The sequence below is a fragment of the Balaenoptera borealis genome (genome assembly GCF_965194805.1).
Source record: "Balaenoptera borealis genome assembly, chromosome: 3".
Classification (NCBI taxonomy): domain Eukaryota; kingdom Metazoa; phylum Chordata; class Mammalia; order Artiodactyla; family Balaenopteridae; genus Balaenoptera; species Balaenoptera borealis.
The window spans coordinates 26029150-26049498 of record NC_138866.1 but is presented as its reverse complement, the minus strand read 5'-3'; the positions used below and the strand labels follow the sequence as shown (position 1 = coordinate 26049498).

At 49.7% G+C, this 20349-nt stretch overlaps 1 protein-coding gene and 1 long non-coding RNA gene across 9 annotated transcripts in view; one reads left to right on the top strand and one right to left on the bottom strand.

Moving 5' to 3' along the window:
• The window catches only part of LOC309626636, a 1318538-nt gene that overhangs the window by 930831 nt on the left and 367358 nt on the right, over window positions 1-20349 (bottom strand). The window lies entirely within an intron of this gene.
• ESRRB (estrogen related receptor beta) overlaps window positions 1-20349 on the top strand; it is a 174359-nt gene that overhangs the window by 95083 nt on the left and 58927 nt on the right. For 2 of the 8 annotated variants that reach the window (XM_082387562.1, XM_082387560.1), the window contains 2 exons: window positions 19036-19081; window positions 19252-19419. The exons of 4 other annotated variants lie outside the window; for them this stretch is intronic. In XM_082387562.1, coding sequence (XP_082243688.1) covers window positions 19355-19419 — 65 coding nt within the window. In that variant the 5' untranslated portion in view covers window positions 19036-19081; window positions 19252-19354. The remainder of the gene's footprint in view (window positions 1-19035; window positions 19082-19251; window positions 19420-20349) is intronic. 2 more of the 8 variants (XM_082387561.1, XM_082387566.1) reach the window with 2 other exon arrangements.

The window sequence follows — 20349 nt, the reverse complement described above, 5'->3', positions numbered from 1 at the left end:
ATTTAAGCCCCTCCCTCTCTTCAGTCAAGACCCTACTCAAATGTCATCTTAGTTAAAATGGTACCTCATCCTTCTCCAATATATGATGCAGTGTTAAGAAGCCATTAATACTATGAAGACAAATAAATCAGGACAAGGGAGTAGGGAGTGTCCACTGTCGTGCATTAGTTTATTTACTTGCGTGTGGTCTGTCTGGACCCTTTTCCCGCGTGGGACTGTGCTTTGTTCATGGCAGCGTCTCTAGCTCCTTGGACCGTGTCTGGCACCTAGTAACTCCGCATGGTAAATACTTGTTGGCTCCATAAATGAGCGAATGAATGATCTTTGTCTGCCTGCCTCCAGTGGCTGTTAGGAGAATCAGGTGAGAAGAGATGCACTCTTCAAATGATAAACTAATGTGCCAGGGGCCCCAGGAGTCAGAGCACATTTTCTGTTTGCAGAGGGCTTTCCAGGTGTTCACTAGGTGGCTCGCAGGACAGCAGTTCTCAAACTTCCACGTTGGTAACAGTCACTTGGAGAACGTGTTAAAGTGCCGGTTGAAGCCTCACGCCCAAAGATTCTGATTCCGTGGGTCTGGGGCAGAGCCCTGGCATCTGAATTGAACAAACCTTCTGGGTGATACTGATGCTGCTGGTCACCAGACCACACTGAGAGAAGCCCTCGCCGAGCACTAGTTGTAACTTTCGCTTCATTTGCAGATCAAGACAAGAACCCAGAGCCCCTGGGCTGTCTCAAGCTGGAATGCAGTGTGACCCCAGAGCCCATGGTTCCAAAGTTGGTGGCAGGCGGGAGTGGGGGCTTCCCCTCTGAAGGGCCCAGGAGCCTGCACTGAGAACCGTGACTCTGGCTTGGTACCCCTGGGTGCTGGAGTTCTAGTTTTCCTACTTCTTCTTTTTATTTATTTATTTAAAATCCTTTGACGTTAATTGGTATATTTCTACTAATTCTTTTTTTTTTTTTTTTAATTTTACACTTTATTTATTTATTTATTTTTGGCTGTGTTGGGTCTTCATTTCTGTGTGTGGGCTTTCTCTAGTTGTGGCAAGTGGGGGCCACTCTTCATCGCGGTGCGCGGGCCTCTCACTGTCGCGGCCTCTCTTGTTGCGGAGCACAGGCTCCAGACGCGCAGGCTCAGTAGTTGTGGCTCACGGGCCCAGCTGCTCCACGGCATGTGGGATCTTCCCAGACCAGGGCTCGAACCCGTGTCCCCTGTGTTAGCAGGCAGATTCTCAACCACTGCGCCACCAGGGAAGCCCCCTACTTCTTCTTTTTAGACCAGAGGATTTGAGAGCTGCCAACCACACAGGCAGCTCAGGGCGCACACCAGGTCCTGCGAGGCCAGCCAGGCCACTGGGCCTGATTCACACTCAGCCTGAAGCCGTTACTGCTGAGCATTGATAGGGGCTGAACTGTCTTGGAGGAGCAGGTCTGGGTGCCCCCAGGGGGTCAGAGGTAGCCGGTTACTGCCTGATGACCTTGGCACGGGGCACAGAAGTGCTGGCATTGGAAGCTGAACAGCCCAAAGCTAATGAGCCCAGTGTGGATGGAGGCAGCTGATTGGCTGCTTCTCTGAAGCAGGACAGATCCTCCCAGCCTGATCTGCTTATGCAAAGGGCCCGTGAATTCCTCTGGTGCAGCCCCTGGCTGGGTGACTATTGACACTGGACTGCGGGTCCTGGCTGCCCAGCCCTCTGAGAGACACCAGGCAGCACATGGTGCGCAGGTCACAAAAGCACCAGTAATCTTCGAGGACAGGGTATCTGGCCACAGTTACTCACATCTGCAGAGCAGACTTGGGACCCCTGAGTCATGAGGCCGGTTTGAGGGGCCATCAGGCTTTGGCCCAAAAGGAGTGCAGGTGGCAGTTGACAGAACTCTGGCCTCACTCATTGATTCATTCTTATAAATTTATTTATTTTATTTATTTTTATTTTTGGCTGCATTGTGTCTTTGTTACCGTGAATGGGCTTTCTCTAGTTGCAGCGAGCGGGGGCTACTCTTCGTTGTGGTGCGAGGGCTTCTCATTGCGGTGGCTTCTCTTGTTGTGGAGCACGGGCTCTAGGCACACGGGCTTCAGTAGTTGTGGCGCGCGGGCTCTAGAGTGCAGGCTCAGTAGTTGTGGCGCATGGGCTTAGCTGCTCTGCAACATGTGGGATCTTCCCAGACCAGGGCTCGAACCCGTGTCCTCTGCATTGGCAGGCGGATTCTTAACCACTGTGCCACCAAGGAATCCCCACTGATTCATTCTTTTGTTCATTCCACAAAAATGTATTAGGCACCTTCTATGAGGACACCAAGATGAATAAGACAGTCCCTGTCCTCAAGGAACTTAACCAATAAATGATGCCCCAAGGCACAAGCACTTACAGAGCAGCAAGCAGCCATTGAATGCACAGTGCTACACTCAGCAGACACCCACTAAATCTCTGTTGAAGAGAGAGGTGCGGGGGAACATTGAGGAGGGAGTGAGAATGGCACAAGGGAAGGCTTCTTCACTAAGGAAAAGGGAAAAGGCATTCCAGACAAAGGTGTGAGAGTCATAAAATATTTGGGGAGTGCCAAGAAATTTGGTGTGAGTGACAGTGTAGATGTAGAGGAGAGAAGTAAGAGCTAACTTTTATTAAACACTGAGTCCCAACCAGGCAATGTTCTTACACATGCTCTTAACCCTCAGGCAATGCCACTGTATAATGGGAGTGATAGCAATCTCTTTAACCCTTGGAGATTGCTATCACTCCCATTATACTGTTGTATAACGGGAGGCCCAGAGAGGTTAAGTTAATGCTCCAGGCCATGCAGGTAGTAAGTGGTAGAGCCAGGTGTTAAACCACTCACCAGTTGGTACTTAATCAATCTGAGCCTCGATTCTCCATCTGTAAAATGGGATACCCAGGCTTCTCTTGCAGGTTTCCTGGAGGGATTAAGAAAGCTACGCATGAATGCACATGGAAAATCTGTGGAAAGATACAAGATTCACAAAAAAACTTCGTAGCAGGGGTTACTGTGGGGAGGCTGTTAGGGGACCAAGAATTAGGAGAGGGGGAATAACATACCAGTCTCTGGATCACTTGTTGGGCCTCTAGTGTGTAAAGGTTAAGTGAAAAGGAACCTTAAGTGGAAGGAGTTGGGGTGAGGGTTCAGTCTGGGAGGAGAAAGAGAGTTGAGGCTGGTATCCCTAGAGCAGGGATGGCATTTGTCTGCAGCGGACAATCCCCCTGCACCCCTGCCCCTCTCTTTGAGGGGCAGGACACTGTGGCGACAGGCCTCCTCCTTCATACAGTGTGTACATTTTATCTCTGCAGACTTCTTGCAGACTTGGTTTAAAGATCTCAGCTCAATACCATTAGTGTATATCTGCAGAGGGCCCTTTGTAAAATTGATTAGAAAGTGGGCTCTTGCATGTGGGGTGGGAGTGGGGGGGACCTAATCGGATTTGAGCACTAGATGGTATCTAATTCCCTGCATCTAGCAACTGGCTTGGGGACCTCCCTGGGAGCCAGGGCCCCTAATTTGGTTTGCGAATACATTAGCCAAACAAGCTGAGGGGGCTCCTCTGGGGAGAGGGTTTGGGGGAGATGAGGCAGGGAGATGGTGGGAAGGCTGAGGAAATGAAAGAGGTGCTTTCTGCGCAGGTCCTGGGTGTAGCTGTACCCAAGATTGCCAAGGGTGTGCATTTTTGATGGTTTTAGCCAGTCCAGGAGAATGAAGCAAACTTTTAAAGGGACTTGCATTGCTTGCCAATTTATTAAGCCCCTATATGTATCTTTTTTTCATTTTACAAATATTTTTTTTTAAGTAATATTCACATGTATAACCAAAAAAGTCAAAGAGTTTGAGAGTATAGGCAATGACTGGTAAGTTATTCTTTCTCCCATAATCCTTGGTTCCACAGACAGCCTTCCCAAAGTAACCACTGTTACCAAGTTTTCTATGAATCTTGTATGTCTTCTCAGATTTTCCATGGGCATACAGAGCTTTCTTAATGCCTCCAACAAACCTGCAAGGGAGCCTGGGTGTTTCATTTCCCAGATGGAGAAATTGAGGCTCAGATTGGTAAAATGCCAGTTGGTGAGTGGTAGGGCCAGGATCCAAATTGTCAATGGTCTGGCTTTAAATTCTGGGGTCTTTTCATGGAATCATGTGCCAGTCCTGAAAAGAGAGGGGACTGCTTAAAGCTAAACCCTTGGATTTTTATTTCTCCAACTCTTTTCTTGAGTCCACTCATGTGCTATCATTTTGTCCACTTTTACTCAAGAATCTTCAAAACAGGATGGAAACTTGCAAGGGCATCTTGGTGGGAGACTCCTTCAATTCGACAGCCCTCATGAGAGGGCCTTGAGTGAATCCTTGTCTGTTTTATCAGGATATTGTGGGCGGCCTCCTTCTGTCCCCTTCCCTACCAGGCACTTGTGTGTGTGTGGAGGAGGGAAGAAATGTGTGCAAGTGGCAGTGTGTGCTGTAAAATAAGTGTGGCTTCAGAACCTAGGGTCAGCGCCCAACTTATTACAGATGGTAATGGTGCCAACCTCATAAGGTTCTTGGGAGGTCTGAATGGTATGATGGCATGGCACCTGGCCCATGGTAATGTCTCAATAAATATTAGCAATTATTAGTAATACTAGCTAGGTAACCTTTCATATATTACTCATCTACTCTATACAAGTTACCCCAACCAAAATATAAGAATAGTACTGTTCTTATATTATTATACTGTTATTTACTATTACTTAATAGCTAATATTATTTAAATTATAATTCTGTTTACATAATAGAGCTTTTAAAAAAAAATTTAGTGTAATGATAGGCATACAAGAAACGCTCAATAAATGTGATTTTGCATTTTTTCCCCTTCCCTTTACCAGCTTTAAATCAAGATCTTGGTTCTCTTTTATCTCCATTCTGAATCTAATTTCTCTAGGGGAGAATGAGAACAGGGAGTCAATGGCAGTCCAAGCTGTTTGGGGGGACTGGGGAGTGCGTGGGGTAAAGGGCTAGGCTCCCGCTCCCCACATGCAAGATTTTGTAGGGACCAGAAGACCTCAGCCCTGATGCTGAAGTGTAAAACCCAGAATTATGTAACAGCTGGATTACGGGGCGATTATTAGCTTTGCTTAAAGATTTTCTGCTTACACAAGGATTAGCTGCGGGGTTCCTTTAAATAGCTGGCTTTGCTAATGCATTTGTACTGCAAAGAAAGGGGATGGAAGAAAAAAGGGGACAGGACTGTGAGGCAGAAGGTCTTCGTTCTACGCCTGCTGCGTGACGGTCATTTTACCTCGTGGAGCCTCAGTTTCCTTGACGGAAGTGAGAAGCGGCTGCCCCGAGGTGCCGGCAGGAGGACCGCAAACCGCTGTGTCAGGGCTGCGCTGCGCTGCACAGCTAAGGCGCCCAGCTCGAACCGCAGCAGGGGGGACAGACCCGCCTCGCACGCTGTGGGTGTGATGCACCAGCCCAGCAGATGCTCCAGAGCCCCGCAGCCGCCCCGCAAAAGCTCAGAGGTCCAAACGCCCTAAAGTAGCCCCCAGGGATTTTCTGGAACGAGCCCCTGCCCACCTCTCCGTCCAGATCTCCTGTCGTGCCCTCATTTGCCCCTGTCCTAGACATTCCAGATTTCGATTCCTCGATGTATACTGCTGTTTCCCATCTGTGACTTGCACGTGGTGGTCCCGTTGCCTAGAGGCCATTCCACACCCTCTTTCCTTATTGGCCTGGCTAACACCTTACTTGTCCTTCAAGACAGCCTAGAGGACACCGCCTCCAGGAAGGCTTCCCTGACCCCTTTCCCCTGAGGAAAGTTAGACACCCTTCCTCTCTGCTTCAGGAGTCCCCGTGCATAGGCATGTGTGACTCTATCAGAACACTATTGGACACTTCACTGTCAGCGTTCACTTGTTTGTAGCTGCTATGAGCTGCAGGGTCCTTGTGTTTGACTCAGTAAACTTGTAGTAAATGACATTTTTTTTTAATGTGAGGTAAATGTGCTTCATCCCCAGGCACCCACATCCCCCAGGAAGCATACAGCATGTCTTTAAGAACCAAACCCTGGTGTTAGACCATGGGAGGCGAAAGTAATCCTGGCTCTACACCAGCTCTGTGACCAAATTACTTTGCCTCTCAGGTTCCCCACCCTTCATGTGGGATTCTAATAGTTCTGCCCTCTTAGGGTTGCTGCTCAGATGAAGTAAGTGCTGCACTTAGAACAGGGCCTGGACATTGTTCTGTGTTGGGCGGTGGATTTCATCCTGGAGGGCTCTGGAACCCTGCCCCCGCGGATCCTCCCACCCCACCCTCACCCCCTCCCACGCCCCCAAGTTGCTGAGCTTGCCGTTTCTCTCTCTCCCCTCGCTCTGGTGAACTTTCTCACTTCCCTCCCCACCACAACCAGTCAGCACGGAAGTAATCCAATTTTACTTGATTATTAGTCATTACTTTCTGCTGCTGTTTTTGTTTATTACTTTTTTAAAACCTTCGAGATTTAATTGAGTTGATTGATTAGCACAATCACTGATTGGAAGGAGATACTCTGTAACCCTCTCCTCCCTCAGCCTGTACCTTTGCCCAGAAAGGACCTGGGCTGATTGTTGGGGTCCAGGGCTCCTGCCCTAGGGATGCAGTGGCATGGCTTGGTGGGCTGGGAGCCAGACACCTGACCCTGCCTGGCTGAGTGACCTGCGGTGAGTTCCTTACCCTCTCTGAGCCTGAGTTTCTTCCTCTGTAAAAAGGGGATTGAACTCAGTGAGCCTTCTGATCCCTTCCTGCCCAAAAATTCTATAAAAACTCTACATCTAAGTACCACCATCCCCGCCCCCGCCCCCACCTTGGTCTGTGAATCATTCATTCATTCAGCATCACTGAGACCCTGTGCCCAGCACTCAGCCAGACGTTGTGGGATCCAGATGTGAGTGAGACCAGGGCCCTGCCTTCCAGGAGCTGGGGTGGGGATAGCCTGACAAGCAGCAGATTCCAGCATTTATAACTTACCTGTGTTCTAAGTTCAACAGAATTTTGAGGGGAGTCCCTAACTCTGGAAAGCTATAGAGGGGGTGACCTCAGTGCAAAGCAAAACAAAACAGACTGTGATGGGGGGCAGTGACCTTTATGGAGGTCACCCCTCTGTGCCAAGTACTGTGCTTAAGCCCTTTCTTCTCATTTCCTCTGTAATCCTCACAGCAAGCCTGTGACTAGGGGAATGCAATAGCAATTTTACAGACGGGACACTTGAAGCTTGGCGGGGCTAAATGGCTTGCCTAAAGCCACACAGCAAGTAAATGAGGTGCGAACGATATGAAAGCATGTCCTCTTTATATAGTTTTCTATTATGTACAATGTTCAATAGTTTGAGAAAGGGTTTAAAAATGTTCAGCTAATTTCCCCAAATATCACTTCTCTTTTCATTTTTTGTACATTATCTTCCATGCATACCCTTCTTATGTTGGGAATGTATACATCTCTCCAGTGCAAAGGCCCTGAGGTGGTGATGCCCTTGGCGTGTTTGGGGACGAGAAAGGAGGCCAGGATGGCTGCAACATGGGGAGAAGGGTGGAAGGTGAAGTTGGAAAGGCAGCCAGGGCTAGGGCATGCAGGGCTTTGTAGACCTTGGTAGGGGCTGGGTTTTATTCCCGACAGGTTTTGCCACTGTCTTCCAATTCCTGTTGTTTCAAAAGTCAACCCAGTGGATGTGACATTATTTACCAACACTGAGGTTGTTTCCAGTGGGGCAGTGTGTGTGCATTGTGTGCATGTGTGTGTGCACGCATGTGTGTTTGAAGAGAACACTACAGGTTGCATTTCAAGCATATGGCTTTTGGCTTCTGGTGAACTTTCTTAGTCTAAAGCAGTAGGCATTGAGATGACTGGTTTGGTGTTTGATCATTTGTGTGACTAGACCAGTATGGCCAGGCTGTGACTTGTGATGGAGAGAGGGGAAGGCATTGCAGCCAGCGGGTGTGTGAGTGCAAAGGAGCAGAGCCAAGGAAGAGTAAGGCTTGTCTGGAGGCCTCTGGCCCTGAAGGAGCAGTGGGCGATGGGAAGGTAGATGCCACCTAAGGGCAGTCAGCACGCGTGGCTCTTCACCTTCTCTTCAAAAGGCAAAGTTGGAGCTTTTACATTTTTTCCAGTTTTTAAAAAAATTTATTTATTTATTTTTGGCTGTGTTGGGTCTTGGTTGCTGTGCGCAGGCTTTCTCTAGTTGCGGCGAGCGGGGGCTACTCTTCATGGCAGTACGCAGACTTCTCATTGCGGTGGCTTCTCTTGTTGCGGAGCATGGGCTCTAGGCATGTGGGCTTCAGCAGTTGTGGTGCGTGGGCTCAGTAGCTGTGGCACACGGGCTTAGTTGCTCCGTAGCATGTGGGATCTTCCCTGACCAGGGCTCGAACCCGTGTCCCCTGCATTGGCAGGCGGATTCTTAACCACTGTGCCACCAGGGAAGTCCCCATTTTTTTTCCAGTTTTTTAAAAAACTTTTTATTAGAATAGTTTTGCTTTTGCAGAAAAATTGCAAAGATAGTGTAGACAGTTCCTGTATACCCCTGTCCAGCTTTCCCTGTCACTAACTTCTTACAACGTTATCATGGTACGTTTGTCACAATGATGAAAATGACATTGGGACACTACTATTAACTAAACGCTGAACTTTGTTCAGATTTCATTTATTTCCCACTGCTGTCCCTTTTCTCTTCCAGGACTCAGTTCACCACCCCGACCCTGCATCCAGTTGTCATGTCTCCTTAATATCCTCTGGTCTGTGACAGCTTCTCTGACTTTTCTTAGTTTTCATGACCTTGACAGCTTTGAAGCTTGCTGGCTAGGTATTTTGCTTTTGCATTTTTAAACTTTCTATTTCCATCTGAAATCGTGATGTTGAGAGGCTGTGAAATGTTGAGGTCAAGCTCGGAATGCAGGAGTTGGAAGGGCCTGGGTTCAAATCCTGGCTGTGCCCCCGACCCACGAGGCGACATTGACTGAGGAACCCTTCTATCCTCAGTTCCTCCTGCCTTACAGTGGGCGTGAGGTGCCCCCCGCTGGGACCTGGTGAAGGTTCACTGGATGATTGCTTAAGTGCTCAGAAATTCAGGTTTCATTTTCGTTTTCATTTCGGTGGACACCTGCTGGGACTGATTGCCCTGAAGACCTTGTTCACTTCCTCTCCAGGAGCCAGGGTTGTGAAATGCCAGAGTGAGGAGGATGGCGGGGAGGGTGTGACAACTTTGTAGGAAGCTGACACTTTGCAAAGCTTTTGAAAATAAGATCCTAACTTGATCCCCACAGTAACTCCATGAGGTAGCAAGATGGATTAGCCCTGTTTTATTTTTAAAATTAATTATTTATTTATTTGTCTGTGTTGGGTCTTCGTTGCGGTACGCAAGCTTCTCATTGTGGTGGCTTCTCTTGTTGCGGAGCGCAGGCTCTAGGCGCGCGGGCTTCAGTAATTGTGGCTCGCGGGCTCTAGAGCACAGGCTCAGTAGTTGTGGCGCACGGGCTTAGTTGCTCCCCGGCATGTGGGATCTTCCCAGACCAGGGCTCGAACCCATGTCCCCTGCATTGGCTGGCGGATTCTTAACCACTGCGCCACCAGGGAAGTCCCTAGCCCTGTTTTAGAGGTGAAGAAACTGAGGCTCAGAGACCGTTAAGAAACTGCCGGAGGTCATGGAGGAAGGAAGGGGCAGAGCTGAGACTTGAACTTGGACTGCGAGAGCCCAAATTTGGCGCTCCTCCCAGTGTTAGCCTGGCCTGAGCTGGCCTGTGGGTGGGGCAGACAGTTCTGGGGTGGATGTGGGTGCAGAAGCCCTGCTCTGCTGATCTGGGGCTGGAAGGGGGGGTCTGTCATGTGGGGCAGCTGGACTGACATTTGGCTAGTTGGACACATCAGGGCAAGAGACTGGAGAGCTGTGGATTCCCAGTCTATACCTGTCATATTGATCCCAGGCCTTGTAGTACAGGGAGTGTTTTCATTTTGTAACGTGGGGTTTTTTTTTTTCTTTAAGTGATTTCATTTTTAATCCTTGAATTACCTGTAAAACTAGGATGAGCCAAAAGCTTGTGACTGGGGCCTGCTTCCTGGGGAAATCTTGGGACCAGTGGCTCCAGCTTCCCCCCAAGAGGGCCCACTGTGCTACCTCCTGTGACATGTGTCTTCAGGCCTCTCCTGCAGATGGCTAGGCTGTCTCCATTTTGCAGAAAGGGCAATGGAGTGACTGAGATCAGACAGGGCAAGTGACTGTCTCAAGAACACACAGCCTTGGAGCTGGGGCAGAAGCCTTATTAGTCACTGGGCTCTTTCTACCTGGCATAATAAGAGCTCAGAAGCCCCTTGTGCTGTTTATTATTTCTTTAAAAACCTGAAATGTAAACTACAAAATGGCAATTCCACCCTTGAAAAGGGAGCTGGAGGGCGTGTGTGTGTGTGTGTGTGTGTGTGTGTGTGTGTGTACGCACACTACGAGGACAAAGAACAAAGCAATTTTGGCATTTAAGCCTGACAGCCAAAATTTACCCTCTATTCCACCAAGGCACACAGAGGGTGGAGGGGTGGGCAGACCTTTCTAAAAGGACCTCTGGGGCCTGTGGCTGCCATTCCCTTGATATCTGAGGTTCCCATTCCATCCTCTTTGAACTTTCTACATTCGGGGCTCACAGGCTGCCCCCACCCTCTCGTAGCTCTGCACAAGGATGACGTGGCCCTGGCAATTCTTCTGGTTCTAAGTGATGTCTCCTCTGCGTGTCCCCCGTCACCGAGGTGTGCCCAGGTTTGCAGATCTCTGAAAAGCTTAGTGTCTCACGGAGCAGGCTGAGTGTTCGCCCACTCCCTCCTCCTCTTGGCCCTGGTGGTTGGCCTTGGGACATGGGTCACCATACCTGGGTGATCCAGAGAAGAGTTTCTGCTCAGGCCTGCTGTCTTAGTCCGTTTGTGATTCAATAACAAAATACCATAGACTGGGTGGCATATGAACAACAGAAATTTATGTCTTACAGCTCTGGAGGCTGGCAAGTCCCACATCAAGGTGCTGGCAGATTCGATGTCTGGTGAGGGGCCACTTCCTGGTTCATAGAGAGCTGTCTTTTCCCTGTGTCCTTACGTGGTGCAGGGGGAAGGGGAGGGAGCTCTCTGTGGTCTCTCTTATAGGGACACTGATCCCACTTATGAGGGCTCCTCCCTTATGACCCAGTCACCTCCCATAGGCCCCCCTAATACCATCACAATGGGGGTTAGTTTTCCACATATGAATGTTGCGCTGAGGACATGTGCATTGGGTCTATGACACCTGCTGTCTTCTTTCTGACTGTCAGTAGCCTCTGCCCCTCTTCCCAGCCAGACCCACTAGGAGGAGGAAAGAGTTTCTCTTCTGCCACCTTTAAAGACCAGACTGGCCAAGAAAGGGAAAAAGTAACTGTTTGGAGTCATCACACTTCTCCAGAGACAGTCCTTGATCTTTGGAAGGGGGCAGGTTGGGCAGAGTGGCTGAACCCCTCACCGTGGGTGTCAGGTTGGGTTAACATTCAACCTTCAATGAACCATAGAAGCTGTGTGGCCCGTGAGGCCCACCATCGGTGCCCCCATAGATTTTCCCATCTGTAAAACAGGACTAAAAATCCAGAATTATTGGGAGGATTAAATAAGCTTGTATGCGCAAAACACTTCGTACATAGTAAATGCCTGCTAAACAAGATAGGAAATTTAGTATAATTACTGTGTTAAATAATACAGCAGCATTAATTTTTTTTTTCCTTTAAAGGGCTTCCACATCTATTTCCTTACTGAGTCTTTACAACCACCCAGGAAAGTAGGGTGGTTTTTCTTGGATCCAGTTTACCAGTGCAGTACCTGAGATGCAGGGAGTATAGTGACTTGTCCAAGGCCACTCAACAAGGCAGTGGAGGCACTGAGGCCTGACCCTGAGGTCCCTAGGGGTATCCCAGTCTGGCATACCTGCAGCCCCAAGGGCCTTTCCTGACCGGAATGACAGCAGCCCCTGCCCCTCCAGTGCTCCCCTCATGAAGGAAAAGGACAATTTCCTGTCATCCTCCTGTCTCCCCTTCCTGGAGCAGCTGTCTTCCCCACCCAGGCTGTGACTTCCCAGGGAGAAGGGCCCTAATCCTTGCTTAGTACTGGCAGGGGGTAGCTCCACCTCTCAAGCCAGTGGCAGGGCTGGTGTCATTGCCAGCAGCATCTTGGTGGGATGAAGGTTGCATTAGTGAGCAGTAATTGGAATGCAAAATAACATTTTGATCGAGCCAGCAGGCTGTTTATTTATCAGATCAATAGTCAAAATGCCCCATCTGGAGAAGTCCGCGTGATAAGTGACAGCATTTCCAAGGGCAAGCCTGGTGAATCCAGCCCCTCACTCCCAAAGGTCTAGATTAAGGAGAGCCAAGGAGCCTGGGAGTGACCCACCACTGCTTCCCCCTTTCCTCATTTTCTTCTTACATCCAGTTTATAGAGGAGACGACTGAGAGCCAAATTGTCAGACCATACCTGCCATGGCTGGAAGGACCTGCATCCCAGAGACCTGAGGAATCATAGTAACAGCTCATGTTTATTGAGCACTTACTATGTGCAGGCGCTGGTGTTAGTGCTTCCCATTTATTGTGTCATTTAATCCTCAGAACACTTCTCTGAGGTAGGTATCTTTATATTACCCATTTTGCAGATGAAGGAACTGAGGCATGGAGAGGTAAAGCAACCGGTTGTACAGCCTGTGGGTGACAAAGCCAGGATTCGAACCCAGGCGATCTGGGCCCAGAACCCTTGTGCCTGGGCCTGGTTCTGTCCCCTCTAGAGGGCAGGGAGCAGCAGTGGCTTTTTTTCACTTATACAGAGTCGGGGTCCTGGCTCTGAAGTCAAGGCAAGCTTTTTCCAACCTCACTTCCCACAGGTTTTCATTAATTACATTGCTTTTTGTGTTAAAATATCTTCTTTAACATTACAAGACTAGATTTCTTGATAAGTGGGTCTGAGATGCTAGCTTCTCTAAGTTACTTCCAAACACATTACATGCATTTGGGTGCTTAAAAAAATAAATAAATAAAAGTAAGAAAAATCCATACATCATAAGCAAAGTCTTTTCCGCCAGGATTAGTGGAATTTGATGGGAACTGGGGGCAAGTTTCAGTGGGACTGTTGGCTGGGTCTCTGCTCTTGAGGTGCTGGCTGACTCCCTTGCCCTGACTCTGGCCCTATCTTGTGGCTCAGGCCTGTGACTGTCACAGCCTGAGGGGAGTCAGGCCTTGGGGACTCGTATCCCACCCAAATCTCATACCTCCTGCTTCATTTGTTCACTCAACAAATATTTTCTGAGCATCTCTTGTGCCCGGTAGCGTCCTAGACAACGGAGAGCAACAGAGAAGAAAGCAGAGGCAGCCTCTGCCCTCCTGTGCGGGGGGCAGAGGCCCCGAGGTGGAAGCATGCGGTCTAGTCCAGAAACAGCCAGGAGGCCGGTGTGGCTGGCCCGGAGTGACCCCATGGGGGAGTGGGCAGCTGTGGAAAGGATTCCTGCTTTCCTGGGGGTGTGATGGGAAGTCCCTGGCTGTTTGGAGCGGAGGAGTGCTGTGACTTACTCCCCTTTGCTTTGTAACTCACTCCAGCACTTTCTGGCAGTGAGACCCCTGCCAAGATATTTAGCCCCTCTGGCCTCCGTTTCTTCATCTGCAAAATGACGACAGGTTGTTGAAAGGGATCGCTGACCTCGTGCGTACAGTTCCGTGCCCAGCGCAGAGCGAGCCCTCTGTCGTCACCATTATGGAGCTCAGAAGCAGGTTCCCAGTTGGCTGCAGTGTCAGGTCCCCACCTGTTCACCCGAGTTAAGATGTGTCTTTGTCATCTGCCCAGGCTGCCCATTGGCACAAAGGCTGAAAAACTGGGTCGGGAAGAGAAATGGATTCTGGGAGCCCCAAGCTTCCTGTGTCATCCCTGCTGTGCGTAAGGCCACATGGAAAGGGCCACTGCTGTGACCAGTTGGCATATGGAAGTGTGGTCCCTCTCACTGGGTCTGCACACTGCCCTGCAGGAACGCACATAAGGGGGCAGCGACACCCAGGAACAGCACGCACAAAAGAGACTCAGGTGTGTGATCGCATAAAGAGCAGAGTGGAAGTCAGCAGTGTGAGCCAAGGGCCTTAAACGCTGATTCCATCTAGGGTTGCATCAACAGAAGTATAGTATAAAAAAAAAATTTTTTTTTTAACAACAAACTTAGCTTTAGAGGAAAAAAAAAAACAAACCAGAAGTATAGTATCTAGGACGAGAGAGGTGTCAGAACTGCTCTGCCCTGGTCAGAACTCACCTGGAAGGCTGTGCTGTATTCTGATGTTCCTTTCTGTGAGGAGTAACCAGAGCAGGTGGATTATTCTCAAAGGAGGGCAAAATGCGTGGAGGAGTGATTCTAGGTCCAAGAGATGTGTTCCTGGTGAGGACCGGGCTCAGCAGGGAGCAGGAAGCTGCCTTCGGCAATCCAGAGGGCTGTCAGATGGAAGTGGGGGGTTAGACTTGTTCTGTAGGTCCTGAGGGAGAGAGATGTATAAGCTATAACTGAAAGCTCCAGAAAGAAGAAATATTTTGGCTCTTGACAAAGAACTTAAAAAAAAAAAAAAAATCTAAGTTGTCCAAAGATGGAAACAGCTGCTGCCTGAACTAGTGATCTCCTTATCACTGGGGTCTTTAGCAAAGGCAGGCAGCCATGGGACAGACCAGGAGCCCTTTGAGGTCCTGGCCTGGTCCGAGTGCCCCTGGCTGGGAGAGGGCCCTGCCCGCCTACCTCTCCCTGTCTCTCTGCTATTCCTTCACCACGGAGCTCTCCCTGCATGCCTCCTTATCTGTTTTTCCTTGGGCTTCTGCTTAAATGTCACCCCTTCAGAGAAGCCTTCTCTGGCCACTGTGTCTGGACACTCCTCCATTCTGCCATCTGTCCCTGGCCCTGCTCTTTCTTCATAGCACTCATCACTAACTGAATTTATACTATTTGGTTGTTTACTTATTGTATTAGTTAGGGTGGGTCACACTATCTATTGTTACATACAACCTCAGTTTTTCAGTGGCTTAGCATGACAAGTTACATCTTGCTCACATAACATTTTAGTGAAGGTACTTGGCAGATCACCTTTCATGAGGTTTTTCATGGGCCCAGGCTCCTTCCAACTTGTGGCTCTGCCATCCCTCAGGGCCTTGGAGTCCCCTTCTGGAGCCTCTGCCTGGATCTTGTGTGGCCTTCAGATGGGGGAGGACAGAGAGAAGGAGGAAGTGGGGACGGGGAGTGCCATGGGAGATTTTTATGGGCCAGAGGGAGGAGTCCCTTACATCCTTTTGCCCACATTCCATTGGTCAGGACCCAGTTGATGCGCACAGCTAACTGCAAGGGAGACTGGGAAATGTGGTCTTCCTGGGTCTAGAAAAAACATGAAACTGCTTTTGATGACCTCGTGGCAGTCTCAGCTCTACTTATTATCATATTTCATTGAATCTATGACATCATAGACACCATTATTTTTGGAACCACTAATTAAATTAAACTATGGCAAGCCATCCACTCAATATGCATTCTGATTGCCAAGATGTTAAAATGTGAAAAAAGGGTGTAGTTTAGAGTTAATGAAATATGGTGTTGTCACTCCTTGAGGACAGGAACATGTCCACCTTGGGCACCAACCATCCCCAGGGCTAGAACGGTATCTGGCACACCGTGGGTACTCAAGGAATAGTAATGGAATGAATGAGGGAGGGAAGGAGCGAGTGGATGAACGAATGAGGCGGTGTGTGAGTTGGTTAGCTGTCAGAACCCCCTTGTGTGAGCTGCCACACCAGGGAATCAGGCCTTGTCGCTCACCTGAGCAGAGGTGCTGCCGCGCTGCCGAGCAGCTGCCAACTAAGGCTCCCGGGCCCCTGCCCCTGGCTGGCTCCCTTCTCTGCTGCCAGCTTCCATATTCTTCTTTCTCGCTGCACGTTGGTGTGAAGTATGACCTCGCTCACACTTGAGCTGTCCGTCTTACTGCCTCTGTCCCTGGAGAGGCAGCCGTGACACCAAGGTCTCATGGGAGAGACTCACTGCCCAGCCTGGGTCAGTTGCACAGCCCTGGGTGACTCTGCTGGGTAACAGGTGGAGATGCATGCGAATGTGGCGATTCCCGTGGGAGCTTGGCGTGCACACAGGAATAAGAGAGAAAGGAGGCTGGAGTCGGTTGTCAGCTCCTAGAAGAGAGGCTAGTTAGTTGTAATAGTTGGTTCTAGTAGTGCCTGAATAAGGAACCCCTTTGTCTGAAAAGGGACTTCCTCACTGGAAGTTCCAGCATGCAGAGAGGCACACAAATGCATGATTAAATGGTGGATGGATGGATGCACGGATGGATGAATGTGGGAAGGAGAGAGGGAGCAAGACAGTCTTGCTTGCTGTGGGAATGAACTTTTTAGAGACTGAATGGAAGCGATCTCCTCATTACCAAAAAGGGTGCTAGTAACAACTGCTAACATGTATTTATTGAGCACTTTTGCCAGGCACAGATCTAAGCTCTTTTCTGTATTAACTCGCTAACCCTCAAGACCACCCTATAAGATGAATACGATAATTATTATCATCCCTATTGTACAGATGAGGAAACTGAGGCTCAGAAAGGTTAAATAACTTGTAAGAGACAGAACTGGAATTCGGACTCAGGCAGTCCAGCTCCAACCACTCAGCCCTTCGGCCCAGCATCTCGGCTCCTCCAGGATTAAATGCCATCTGGAAACTGCCGAATTTGTTCAGTGACAGTAGGTGGGATGTTTATGCTGTATCACTGCTTGATATGGGGTAAAAATAAAACAGGTTCAAGAAGAGTTAAGATAAATTCACAGATGTCAGATCTCCAAGAGCTATTGAAAGGAAGATCACTAGAGGTGTGTCTGGGGGCATCTTCTGAAACTGTGAGCTGTCCTTCCTCTAGACACACCCCTTTGTGGTGTCAGAGGCTAGAGTTGGCCATATGGGCTAAAGTAAGAGCCATCAAGTACCTTTGGCTCCTGCATGAGGACACTCCCTTGAGAGGACTGAGGTGAGGGCTGAAATTTCGAATTGGTCTCCCCAGAGGGGGCCCCTCTTTGTAATCCACACACAGCCACAGAATGAGCCAGCAGCGGCTGTCCACTGTGGGCCGGAGCTTTGCCGGGGGACTGGGCCCTCCCAGCTGTCCCGGGGCAGCCACTCCGCTTCCAGTGGTCTCCTCCTGCTTTGGCGAAGCCTCTCACTTCTCATGATGATGGATGCAGCCTGGGACATCATGGATAAAAAGCCCCGATTGAAAGGCACTAATTACCCATCATTATTTTCCGTGCCCTAATTTGTGTGGAACGAGATTTCAATCAGTTGTCTGGGATCAACCTGGTTTTGACTAATCTTTCTAACGACAAGATGCTTAATTACAGATTTTTGCCTGAGTTCTGGCGTACAGGGGGAGGCAGGCTCTCACTGAAGCCAGTTTGCTATCAGGTCATTTTGTAGTCTTAAGTCCCAGAGGGTCCCCTGAGGGGAGGGAGAGAAAGAAAGTATGAGGAAAGTATTCCTGAGGAGACCAGACAAAATCGAACCAGCAAAGGACCGGTGCTGCGGTAGTGACGCAGTGATGGAGGGTAGCATGTGGGCCGAGTCAGCCTGCTCCCCTGCGCAGGTCACCTACCCACTGTGTCTCTACACCCCCAGCCAGTCCCCAGCCAGCCTCCAGCCAGCCTGGCTCTCTAGTTAGTGTCTCTGAGTGAGTCACGACTTCTAGGGCCTTCAGCTCCTCATCTGAAAGTCACCAGGCCAGGCAGGAGAATCTCTGAGCACTTACGATTCACTGACTCCCTCTGTGCTTCTGTCTGTCCAGAAAGATAGATCCACTGATGAAAGATACGCATTGCAGGATTTCACAAGGAGTGATAAAAACACTGTTTATTACAAAGGTGATTCAGACTACTCCGAGGGAAGGTCAATTTGAATTAAAGAAATATCTGAGTTTAAGGAAAAAATATATAACGAATAGACTCAGATGCATGGAATTGGACTAATTATAATCCTTGGTTCATAATACTTTTCATCACTGGCTTCCCATTCCCACTCCTTCTTTCCCCCTCCCTTCCCTTCCTCCTTCCCTCCTCTCTTCCCTCCCTCCCGTGTAATAAGTACCCATGGATCCATGTCCCAACAGGAATACTGGGACCTTGTCAATTTAGCCACATGGTCCTCCCCATCCTATACCTCCATTAAAGGCCCATTGGGAATTATCTAATAATAGTTTTAAAGGAAGTTTAGCTGTGTTACTTTCAGGTGCCTGAGGGGCTGATTCATAACAAATAAAGCCTTGCTGGAGGGTCTGAGGGTCTGCTTTAATGAAGAGCTCAGTGGCCCCTGGTTAGCAAATTAATCATGGAAATGTACATAAGAGTTTCTCAGGTGTACGGAAACCATTTTTCTTCTGTAGAGTGGATTCCCATTTCAGGCTTATTTATCCTCTTAATTCACCTAACCTGCTACTTTCTCTCCTGGTAAATGGCAAGTTCCTTGTGGAACTATCCTCAGTTCTAGAGCTGGGGACTTGGCTGAGGGAAGAGCTTTGCTGGGTTTAACCACAGGCCGCCGCCAGCTGCTGGATTTTCTGGAAGGGGCTTCCTGGGAGAATCACAAGAGCAGCCACTGTCCCCTGAGAGCTTGCTGGGCCCTAGCATGTTCTAAACGTTTTGCCTGCGTTAGCCCCTGCTCGCCCAGAACAACCCTAGGAAGGAGGTGCTGTGGTGGAGCCCATTTTACAGATGAGGACCCGGAGGCCCAGAGAGGGTGACCTGTTTAACGCAAAGTCAGCAGCTACTGTGCACTGGCTCATCTGACGTCAGAGTGATGGCTCTTAACCGTTTAGTGACTCAGTGGCTTGTTTCTGCTGTTACAGGGGCAACCCCAGCACAGAGCCAAAAGGCGGCTGTGAGGGCAGCCCCTCTGCATGTGATCCGGATTCTGGCATGTGGTAGGGTAGACTCTACTCAGTAGAGGACAACAAGCCAGGCCCTAGGCTAATCAGGCCATCACATCCCTCTTTCCTCCAGGAGCCTCTGTTCCTCCAGAAGCTTCTCTTCTGCTGCCTGCCCACCGGTAGGTAACCTTGAGGGGGGTAGATCCCGGGATTCCAGCTCAAATTTTTAATTTTTTAAAAATGTTATTTATTTTTATTTAAAAAAATTTTTTTTATTAGAGTATAGTTGTTCCAACCTAAAGATTTATGACTGTCTCTTGCTGATATCCTGGAGTTTCTCTTCCTCTAGAGGTCCGTGGCTAAATAGCTGAAGAGTTTGGGTTTCCTTCAGAACTTCCAAGATTCTGTTGTATTTGGAAAACCTTCAACCCACTTCACTGTCCAGCAAGGTGATGTCCAGCAGAGGCAGAGAGCCCCCAGTAAGCTCAGGCGTCCCTGGAGGTCAGGCCGCTCTGGGGTAAGGGTCCCACACTGGACGCTAAGAGGGGCAGGCCTAGGTGGGGGAGGGGTCCCACATTAATCAGATGGTGGTGACATTGAGGCCAGGGCAGCTCTGGCTGTGCTCCTGTTACGAGATGGATCAGAGGGAAAATGATGCCTCGAGGGGCTTCGACCACTGACTACTGCTCTTTCAAAGGCGGCTCAGATGGGGCAGCGGTCCCCTCCCGTAAAGTCAATAGTCATCGACCAGTTGGGAACTGGGACCCAGCCAACCACAGATGATGGACTCGACATGACCCTCTCCTCCCCAGAGCGCAAGTGCTAGCCACCTCCCCTTCATCCCTAGGCTGTGCTCTTCCTGCTCCCCATCCTAGCCACCTACCCCGTGGCCACATCCTCCTGGGCCTCGGCATCCAGGCTCCACCTCTGAGATCTTCCCTGACCCGATCTCCCATCCTCCCAGCCGTCCTGCTCCTTCCTCCTGCTCTACCTCAGCCTCCACTGCCTGGAAACCCCCATGCTCTTGGGCGCTCCGTTTTCTCCCAATTCCACTCTTTGTGACATCACTCTAGCCCCAAACTACACCATGTGCCCACCCTTCAGCTCCCGGGCCCTGTGCCCACCCCTTTCCCGCCAACGTCCAAGTCAGTGGTTCTCAACTGGGGGTGATTTTGCCCCCCGGGGAGCATCTGGCAGTGTCTGGAGAAGGTTTGGGTTGTCATATCTGGGGCTGGGGGTGCTACTGGTTCCTAGTGGGTAAAGGGCAGGGATGCTGCTACACGTCCTGCAGCGCACAGGGTGGCCCACAGTGAAGAGTTACTGCCCCCAAGTGTCAGCAGTGCCCGGGTTGAGAAGCGCAGATCGAAGCTCCCCTGTGCTGCTGCCCCTGCAGAGTGAGTTAAGGGGCCTGGTAAAGCTTTACGCCCCTGACCTGTGTTCTCTCCTC